The 10,934-nt window shown below is 41.0% G+C and overlaps 1 protein-coding gene across 1 annotated transcript; it reads left to right on the forward strand.

Annotated features, from left to right (window-relative positions):
* The first annotated feature begins 1,424 nt into the window (after positions 1-1,424).
* LOC307032630 (uncharacterized protein) lies at positions 1,425-8,844 on the forward strand. Its single transcript, XM_079670743.1, has 11 exons — positions 1,425-1,439; positions 1,917-2,031; positions 2,214-2,348; positions 2,544-2,630; positions 3,006-3,113; positions 3,456-3,519; positions 5,422-5,483; positions 5,828-6,030; positions 6,462-6,621; positions 7,402-7,508; positions 7,750-8,844. The coding sequence occupies exons 6-11, from the start codon at positions 3,458-3,460 to the stop codon at positions 7,933-7,935; spliced, it is 780 nt and encodes a 259-aa protein (XP_079526869.1). The 5' UTR covers positions 1,425-1,439; positions 1,917-2,031; positions 2,214-2,348; positions 2,544-2,630; positions 3,006-3,113; positions 3,456-3,457; the 3' UTR covers positions 7,936-8,844.
* The last annotated feature ends 2,090 nt before the right edge of the window (positions 8,845-10,934 follow it).

Genomic DNA, 10,934 nt, shown 5'->3' on the forward strand with positions numbered 1-10,934 from the left:
GAGGAACAAAGGAGCGAACCGGACGTAAAACGTTAAAGGTCTCCTGATTTAGTTTGTGAATGAATGCTTATTAGAGTTTCGGCTGGAGAGTGCGTGCGGACCTGTCGGTCAGATAACAGGCGTGTGTAAGTCCTGCATCTGTATGATACAAATGCGTGTAAAATGATACCGGGCGCTGTAATCACTCATCTGGTTACGTTATTACATTGACCACCACACCCCCCCACCCCAAAAGAAAGGACGTATTATTGGCTTCCCCTAATTTTTTCCCCACGCCACGCTACTGGTTGTGGCCACGTTGAAATATAACGTTGTCCTTTCCATGCAAGTGGGTGCACATACATATGATTTGTATGTAAATAGATGGAGTCTACTCTATTATGTAGTTGAATATTGTTCGTCCATTTGTTGCTGTTGATGTTTATAACTGTATATGCTCTCACCAGCCTAAGAATTCAACCAATCACGGCAAATTTCGTTCGCGCCCTTTCTCAGTGTTCTGGATTTACCACTTCACATCCTGGTCGACCATACGCATACAAATTATATAGTCCCTCAAATATCCATCTATTCTCCCAGAAGATGGGATGTATTTTGCAAAACAGACAGTTATTCGATCGTTTTTCCCAGTTCGACACCCTTTCCTGTCCCTCGATGCCCCCACTAGCGCTGGTTAAAATTAATGCCGTTCAGCGACCTACAAACGGTTAAACGGATCTGCGAAAACGAGGACACGCTGTCAATCTCTGGAACGTTAGGCCTAAACCGCGTTTTTTTTATTCAAGTCAAGAACTTTCAATATATACTTGCAGGTAAGGAAGCCATCCTTTTTTAAAGTTTTGTAATTCGGGTCATGAACATATGGGGGAGTGTTCTATGCACAGCTCTCAGCATATTTTACACTTTTTCTGCCGAAATTAAGCAGGTGCCTTGTGGCCTCATGTGTGGCCTAATCTCGGACTCGGCCTCCATGTTGTTTTTTTCAGCAGGGCCGCTGGGCTGTGTGAACAAAGCTTACATTAAATCCGTGGGAGATCTATATCTGGTTGAGATATGTCCCGACTTTTCAATAGATAGCGACTACCCAGTTAATAGACGAACGTACTCTATGGGAATGTAAAGGAATTTAAGACAGGCTGACCAGGTGCAAGCCTAATAGAGCTAGCCACGCGCGCCCACGCTGCGCCCAGCCCTCGTAACCGCCATTATCAGATTATAGTAGTTTAGTAGTATTTAGTTGTTCTGCATGGGTTATAGTTTATCCAAAGTATACCACAGATGATGTAGCAATTAAATATATGATAGTAAGCTTAGTGATAAACAGCTTTTGTGTCTTGGTCTTCAGGTAAAAGATGTCGGGCGAATTTGTTGTAGTAGAGTTTGTGGACGAGATGGCTGTTGAAGTCGTCCTCAAGTAATGGATACAGTCAACAAGAGATGTAAGTAAATACATGCATGTACTTGGAACATTGTCAAATATATGGGTTTGCAGCCGTTTGATAAAAAATGGAACTTAAAGCGTTTCACATATGTGGTTGGTTGGGGCGGTGGTGTCTAGGGGGCTTTTCTTCCCCCTTTAGAGGAATTTTGGCCCTTTTTCCCACTGGTGGACGCACTTTTCCACTCCCTCCACACTCAGTGGAGGTGTACTAGTCAGGAGTCAAGGGGGGGGGGGGGGGTGGTGTTAGTGACATTTCGGTGACTGCGCCTTAAGCTTTTATCATCTTTACTATCTACAGGCCTCGTGAGACCACCCCTTGGGCCAAAAAAGTGGTCTCTTAAGAGAGGTCACTTCTCATAAGAGTTTCAATAACATGGGATGTATAGCCCTTGATCTCAATACAGGACCACTGTATATCACTAAGCAATTCATTAAAACATTTTAACTACATTCAGTCGCTGCTGTTATATTTCAGCGTCTGTGTTGCTATTGGCCAGCAAGGGGTGGAGCCTCTTCAAAAGCCAGGAGAGGGGAGCTGCCTGACAAAGAGAAATGGAAGCTTTATGAAGTTAGGATATTTTCATTTGGAGGTAGGAAGCATTTAATATTTACAGTTTGAAACGTTAGATTAAGTACATAATTCATGCTAGTTTTGTGTACTAAGCGGGAACTGTAATAAATTGAAGTGAAAAAAGGAAACAGAATGACGTTAATTTTATTACCTTGTCAGTATATCAGGTCTCTTAATATAACATATTGTTTCCAACTTCAGACACCTATGAGAAGGCTCAAGAAAGGGCGAGAAAGGCTGAGGATACCTCCAATGTAGAGACTGACACAGAAGAATGTCGACGGAAAACTAAGAAGCCTGCAAAGTTTCAGGTTTCAGAAACTGAAGATGCTGATGGTAAATACAGAGAATTGGGCATAAGAGTATATTTAAATATGTGACGACATAGATGGCTTCATAATTGCCACAAATTAATAGAAAAACAGTTCAACGGAATAAGAAATATTAACCCTTTCAGTTTTCTTTATTAAATGTCATTTAATGTGGTGCTTCACTTCACTTGTTAATCTTTATTAAATAATGTTAATACAGACGAAGAAGGGGAGATACTGGAGGCAAGTGACAGTGTCCCTGCTCTAGTTCTGGCCGAGCTACCAACACCTCCTCAACGGACAAATGGTAAATGAGGTTGGCACAAGGATCAAGTAGAGCTATATCCTCAACTGTTAATTTCAATTATTTTAGTTTCAACATGAAGCTTGAGTCACAAAAGGAAAAAAACAGCATTTGCTTGTATGCTAATTTTATTCCCAGGAGGTCCAACCTTTTCTTAAACACAGTATCTAACTGGCTAACTATGGGCTATTTTGACATATAGAACAATGATTACTTTTTGGTACAGACATTTATGCAGTACCAGGTAGATCAGTACCGGTAAATTGATATTTTGGGAGTATCTTCTTGCAGTGAAAATAAAGTATTGCTTTCATGTCCTAATGAAAAATGCATTAATAATGTTTTATCGATAACCGCACTCATTAAATTCTGTTTAAGGCTGTTCTGCACCGAGAGCGATATCACCAAGTACCAGTACCCCTTCCAGGTCTATTTCTGGCCATATAATCCAGTCTCCTGTGTGTCCTAACAGTGACACAAGATCAGGTATTTAGGACTATTGACATTGTGCATTTGTCTTCATATTTAAAAAAAACAACCTGTTTCGAGTAATGATATACATTGGTCCTCTTGAGAGACCACCCCATCTGCCAAGCCAAACCGATCTGTCATAAAGGGTGGTCTCTCATAAGAGGTTCAATAGCATGGGATGTGTAGCCATTGGTGCATGCTGTAGTGGTCTCCCAAGAGAGGTGGTCTTAAAATGAGGTCACTCAAAAGGGGCACCACTGTTTTCACTTTGCTCCATTTAGCCTTTCACTTTATATTAATTTAAATATTCTGATACAGACATTTATAAATTAATGACATTACTATCTCTGTATACAGTGATGACTTCAAGTGCACGACTGTCTGAGGATCCTCGTGGAGGAAAGCAACCCTTCCATACCAGGTAAGGAATCTGAGGCTTTGTAGTTTTACCCAAGTATTTACTGAGAGTAGTACGTACATGTATATCTCATTGCTCACCATGATTGGTCTAGGCCAGGGGTACTCAAATACAAATCTTAAAGGTCCAACATTTTTTTTTCAACAAGACAAAGGTCCGTTTATTACGGTCATTCAAACTTTTAAACAATTACAACAAGATTCTTAACACGAGGTTGCAAAAACAAAAATAATCTGTATGCAGCAGTTTTCCTTGTTATTGTGTCTGTGCTTGATCCCTCAGGGTCGCAGTGTAAGAGCTGCAGTTATGAATAAAGGCAGCCGCACCTTCTTTCATTCAGCATTCCCATTATTGCTTTATAAATGTCTTGCCCCCTTGTGTGTCCACTGAGGTTCATCAGGCCCAACATCTTCAACAAACCCCCTCTTTGCCTCATCATAAAAACTCACAAACACCAGCAACTGAGCATTGTCAGTGGTGTCAGTGGACTCATCCACAGCTAAGGAAACGCACTGTGCTTTTTGTATTCCATCACAAAGCTGATTCATCAAATCACCTGCCAGTATTTATGTTCTTCTGGTTGCTGTGGAATCTGAGAGGGGGATTTGCTTGACCTGTTATTTCCTCTTTTAGTTTGCCTTCAAACATGGTCTCCATCACTTCAGTCATGCATTATTTTATACTTCAGTTATGATCCAGTGGAAAGCCCTTACCTACTGGCCTAGTTCAATCAAAGTGGTTACTTTCTTTTGGCTGGGCAGTGTAGTTTTACACACCGTCTTATTTGACTTTCTCAGGACTTGAAACTGTTTTTTGGGGGCAGACCCCCACAAAGAAAAACATATATTTACACACGTAAGGTCATCATCTTAACAGTTTTGTATGCTCATCCGTGAGCAGAGCATCAAGTTGACATGTCTTTTACAGCTGAATGCGGCGATTACCATCTTGTTCAGCAAAACGCCTCACACACTGATTAAGATCAACAGCTTTAGTGCGTTTTGATTCAATGCTGAGTACAGCCAACCTGACAGGCTCTTCTCTGTCATTGCAGACCGCAAATACCTCATTCCATCAGTACTTGGGTCCGAATGCTTCTCGTTTTGCGCCGTACCGTTCAAATGAAATCGCCGCCTATCATATTTCCAAGCTCGCGCCAGGGCCGGGGGAGGGGTTACAAGGCGTGCGTCTTGTGCTGCATTCACTTGTACTCGGACATTAGAGACTTTCTCTCCGATGAGCCACAACTTTTCTTTCAAAACAAAGCTGCCAACTGGGGTGGCAGCTGGGGTGGCAAGGCCTATTTTGAGGGTAGCAGTTGCCCCCCCATGCCACCCCAGTAGGTGAAACTAGGCTACTAGAGCTCTACAGTACAGATGCAACTAGATGAGCTGTTAACTCTCTGACTTTTTTTTTTTAAACACACGCATTTTTCCCACCCGCATTCCGCGAAGACCCGCCCTACTGTGCCTCTGATTCGCAGACTGTTGGTGGGGGAAAACAACTCTGACGGGATGCTGAATGGGATTGGACCAATGTGTTGACAGACACACACAGACAGTGGAACAGTCGGACATGCAGAGCGCTGTTTGTTGTTGGACACAGCGGAACATTTTGACTCGTTGCGTTGTGGCGATGTCTCGCATATGAAAAGTATAATTTGCTCAGAGTCCAGAGACAGTTGTGGTTCGGTCCGGATCCGGACCGGAGTCCGGACTTTGAGGATGCCTGGTCATTCATTGGTACAGTCACCCTGTGCTAAAGCATTTAGACTAGTACATGTAGTACATTAGACCAATCTGATATTAAGCTGTAGCGAATCTCTGTTACTACTCATGCCATGTAACTATGGCTTACTGTTGGCATGTACTGCAGTGAAGTAATAATTTCATGTTATGTTTTCAGCACCCCCACAACACCCAGAGCTTCTACATCTGCTGCAATAAATCATGAAAGTGAGCCAACAGGTAACAAAGCCTAATGTAACAGTTTTACTTCAAGAATATTTTTCAAAATTGTGATCCAGAAAATATTCAATTTTGATTTCTTCATTCTAAACATTGTGTTCTTTTGAGACAAATTGATTGATGATTATGGCATCCTTTTCGCATTTTTTTCTCATTCCATTTACGTTTAGCTTGGGATCTAGCACTTGCCGTTGCTTGAAATATGTGTTTAACTTCAACGCAACATGAAATGTAATGAATCATTTGTCGCAATTGCCTTAATGCATTATACATGTATGTGGGTGAATAGATGCAAATTCTAAGCATAGTATTTAAAAATGTGGAATTGTGTTATCTTGCTACAGGATTCCAGAGCAGGATGCTGATGCGTATGCAAAACCTTGAAGAGTCACAGGGGGAAATCCTTAGAATGCTTCGCTTCTTAACAAGTGCCAGCAGAGCAGCAGGAGAGGAGTTGGATGATGTACTACCAGACCCTGTCAGCAGTACTGAGGAGCTGGATAGGCTTTGTGAGAGGCTTACAGATAAGGCCTTCAAGAGACAATTGGTATGTTCCATTGTGAAAGAAAAACTTATTTTGTTAAGAATCGCTTACATTTTATGAAGAAGTAACTCCATCTTCCAAAGAGACAGATAGGCAGACACCAAGACAGACAGGCAGGCAGGCAGGCACACATACAGACAGGTATACAGACAGATAGGCAGACAGACAGGCAGGCACACAGACAGCTAAACAGGCAGGAAGACGGACAGTCAGGCAGACATGCACCTAAGCAGGCAGCAGGCAGGCAGGCAGGCATAGATAGATAGATAGATAGATAGATAGATAGATAGACATAATTGGGACCACTGAATTATTTCAAAACTGTAGTAGTTATATTCAATGCTGCCTTTGTTATATATATCTGACAATTTAGCATTTTCACTTGGATGTACTCAAGGGTTTTTTACTAAGAAAACTAATTATCTACATTGCAGACATGCTATATGACTTCCTTGGGTGGCCACAACATCGGAGACACCATCCGGAGGATGCTCTCCAAGTTGGGAACCAATGCCTTATGGTCAACGTATAGCCTCAAGGGAAAGAAGGGCAAGAACGCGTTGATTGACCTGTCGGTCACCAAGGTCCTCATCAGTAAGTGTTTAAGTCATAAATGGCATGCAATTGCTTCTTCAGTATTTTATGAAGCTCGCCTGATGCACTCCAGAGATACTCAATATAACATGTTGATTATCATTTATTATAACCGAAACGACCATTTTGGGGATGTTATGTTTCATGTGCATGAGTTGGTACGTGTCTGGGTCTGCATCTTCGTTAGTGGATCTTTCAAAACTATGTGACATTCTAATTTACTTATTTGTATGAGTATTGGTCATCCATGGGCCAAGAACCCTCATGATTTTGTTGCTGATTCTATTTTTATATCTTTATTGTTGTGGCCATCTTGGATTTTCTTAATTTTCTCCGGGGTTTGGCCATACTACCGCGTAAATTTTTCAGCTGTTCATGGGGGGTAATCATCTCGGTTAGCGATAATGGTCCCAGGTGGGTGATAATGGGGGATATTGATCCTACATCGGCGCTAATGGGGATATTGGTCCCAAGTGCGAGATACTGGTCCCCAGTGGGTGATCATGATAATGAGGGAAATGGTTCAGCAAGAAACCCATTTGTCTGGCCATCTTGAATATTTGGTGCCAGTAAAGATTTGGGGGATGTATCCTGTGTTCGTCTGTGAATACCATTCTAATTACAAATATAAAATATAAAACTGCCTTAGGATTATTTAGTTTAGATTTGTGAGGAATAGTTGTTTTAGTGTTAATTCTTTCACCTGTACATATACTTGTTACTCTTCCTTTCTTCCGTGCATTGCTTGGGGTTAGCAGTTTGGTGCTACTTTTCCTACAGGAGCATGCTTGAAAAACCATCCTAAAGCCAAGGCTTCCGAGGTGGAGGAGCAACTGTCCGAAAATCTCAAATATGCACCGAAGAAAAAAGGAGGGCCAAAATACAAGGTGATAGTGGATTCTAGTGACTTACTTAAATATTTGGTCCATCTTTCCAAATGTCTGTCAATAAAGCATTTACATATCACATACATTTTCCACTTTGACATATAGTATGTGTCATCAGTACTTAAATCTTTGCATTCTCACAAAGTTAGTTATCATTATCACTACTCATCAATTAGGAACAATTAAGGATTTTATTTTCTAATATACCATGTATTCCCTAATGTGCGTTCTTGCTTTTTAGGAACCTGCTGCAAAGAGAAGGAAGAGTGTCGCATCTGCAGTCGATACAGATACAGATTCAGATGAACATTTCACATATTATGCCTGGTCATTGGTGCACGGACGTTTCGGCCAACGGACGTTTTGGCCAGGTATATTTGTCGGGGCGGACGTTTCGGCCAGCTTGTACAAAAAATATAATAACTGAATAAATAAATATTTTATTTCATTTAAATTCACCTACGTAGTAGATGCATGTTACTGCCATTCATATATATAATAACTGAATAAATACATATAGCGCCACCAACGTAAATGTTCATTTAGTCTACAAGGTCTCGGTTCGAAAGCCACAAATGTTCAGCTGGCCAGCTATTATTGTATTACCTTGGACAATGTTTTATCTATTGTTAGGTTATGTCCTTGAGGTACTTAGAAAGTAGTTTAGGTAAACCTGTTATGCCTTCATATAAAGAGATTGCAATTGATATCATTTATATCCAGTGGTGTAGTGGTCCCTGGAGAAGTGGGTATACTCTTAGTTTTGCAATTTTTTTTAAGCAGCCCATAGTGCAAAGGATTATCGCCCTGTTTTATAGTGACATACTCTATTTAGTTCACCCCAAACATATTAACCCAGTATAGTTACTCAGTATTACTTACACACAGTGGTGGACAGTAACGAAGTAAATGTAATTCGTTACTGTACTTAAGTACTTTTTTGAAGTATCTGTACTTTACTTAAGTATTTCCATTTTGGGGGACTTTTTACTTTTACTCCACTACATTTCAAAGTAAAATATCTTACTTTTACTCCACTACATTACGGGACATCTGTCGTTCCTTCTCATGAGTGAATTATTTGTGATATAAATAAGCAGAGCGTTCCACAAGGTTTAGGAGTGTGTTTATGGGAATTTTTGACCATTCTTCCAGAAGCGCATTTGTGAGGTAATTTAACCAAGAGATTTTGGACAATTCCATATTCCCAACTTTGAAAACAGTTTGGGAATGGCCCCTTCATGTTCCAACATGACCGTGCACCAGTGCACAAAGCAAGGTCCATAAAGACATGGATGACAGAGTTTGGTGTGGATGAACTTGACTGGCCTGCACAGTCCTGACCTCAAACCAATAGAACACCCTTGGGATGAATTAGGAGCACAGCCTGAGAGCCAGTCTCTTCATCCAACTTCAGTTGCCGCTTCTGGAAGAATGGTCAAATATTTCCATAAACACACTACTAAACCTGGTGGAAAGCCTTCCCATAAGAGTTGAAGCTGTTATAGATGCAAAGGGTGGACCGACGTCATATGAAACCCTATGGATTAAGAATGGGATGTCACTTAAGTTCATATGCACATCAAGGCAGGTGACCCAATACTTTTGGCAATATAGTGTATATATATATATATATATATATATATATATATATATATATATATATATATATATATATATATATATATATAAATAAATATCACCACAAATATTGAATATCATCATTCAAATAATTCAACAATAAATTCAAAACGATATGTTACAAAGCAACAATATATAGTTAACAATGAACAAAAATATATACATTTTACAACATATCCATGAAAACCAAAGTGACTCTCTCAACCCAGTGCTGGGTTTCTAAGTAAGTGCTCATATTACAGTATTTTCCAGACAGACTTGCTTTCTGCAGGAGTTTTCACACCGCATTGCCTTGAACGCATAGAAGTGGCAGCACGGTGTCTCTTCAACCAGGTCCTCATATACTTTTGAGGATCAAACATAGAAGTATGGGGGCCGTTGATATTAATCATCATCAAGTTTGATATGTTTGAGATCAGTAGTACAGCCCTTTTGTCTGAGCTTATATTGTTCATAAGGCTAAAGTTCCTCTCACACTCTGCTGTGCTGACAGGGAATGTCTTCATACAGTTCATGAGTGGTTTTAGGTCCTTGGGCTCACTATTGGGCTCTTCCAGTAGGTCTTGCATCCCATTCAGTGCTTGGTCTGTGCACAAGTGAAATCGCTTGCACAGTTGCTTAACCTGGTCTTCACCATGGCGAATGCTGGGGCTTGATGGCCATTTACTCTGATCAAGGATGCTGAAGTCCTTGATGACCGCATCTTCGAAAGACAAGCGTTGCTCAAGATTGTTCACAAGGCTTTGTAAGAACTGGCCTGGATTGATTGACTTCAGCTTTGCATTTCATACTAGAGCTATAGAGCGATACTCCCCAGCCTCTTTTGCCTCTAAAGCCTCACAGTATTTTTCACCTGGACTCTCTTTGAAAGACTGTATCACTCTGATTGAGCGTTTCAGCAGATGCTCTGCTCTGAGGAGAGTTATAGAATGAGCTTGAAGCTCCAGTGACAGGACACTTAGTTCATGGAGAGTGTCATACATGAGCCCAAGGTCACAGATAAATTCAGGACTTTGAAGACGGTATAATAAACCTCTGTACATTTGTTTCTCTTTGGTGGACCTCATCTCATCGGAAGAGGCATTCTTAATGTGCTGCACAAGACCTCCCAGGGATGTCCACACAGCACGAACAGTACGAAAGCTACTGTCCACCCAGCGTACATCTAAAACTCTGCCAATGCGAAGAAGTTGTGAGCCTACTTCAGCTGCTGCATCTTTGAGTTCACGCTCATTTTTGTTCGACATACTATAAAGTGAATATAGCTTCTGCATAAATATTTTAAAGTGGTTGACACCCGTCACCTCATCAACAGCATTTGACACAGCTAGTTCCAGCCTATGGTTCATACAGTGCAACACAAAGAGCCTTGGGAATCTCGAGGTCAACCTGGTTGCTACTCCTGACTTCTTTCCTAGCATGACACTGGCTCCATCAGACACAAATGTTACCCAGTTTTCAAGAAGCCACTCTTCTGTAAAGCCAGCCTTCATTAAACAGGTGAGTAAAGCCTGTTCTATGCCATCTGCTCTCTGATTGTCTAATTCAACTAGATCAAGGAAAATGAACTCAGGGCTTGCTCCTTCAATTGACGCTTTTACAGAAACTGTCATGACAGGTTTGTGACTTAAAGAAGAGGCCTCGTCAATAAGGACAGCTAACTTCGTGGATGATGCTATTATGTTACTCACAATTTTGCTCTGCATCTCACTGGCAACATGTTGTATGATTTGTGTTGCACTGTAACGTGAATGAAGTATTGAGCCCATCTTAACACCATTCAGT

This window comes from Notothenia rossii (genome assembly GCF_949606895.1).
Source record: "Notothenia rossii genome assembly, chromosome: 3".
In the NCBI taxonomy this organism is placed as follows: Eukaryota; Metazoa; Chordata; class Actinopteri; order Perciformes; family Nototheniidae; genus Notothenia; species Notothenia rossii.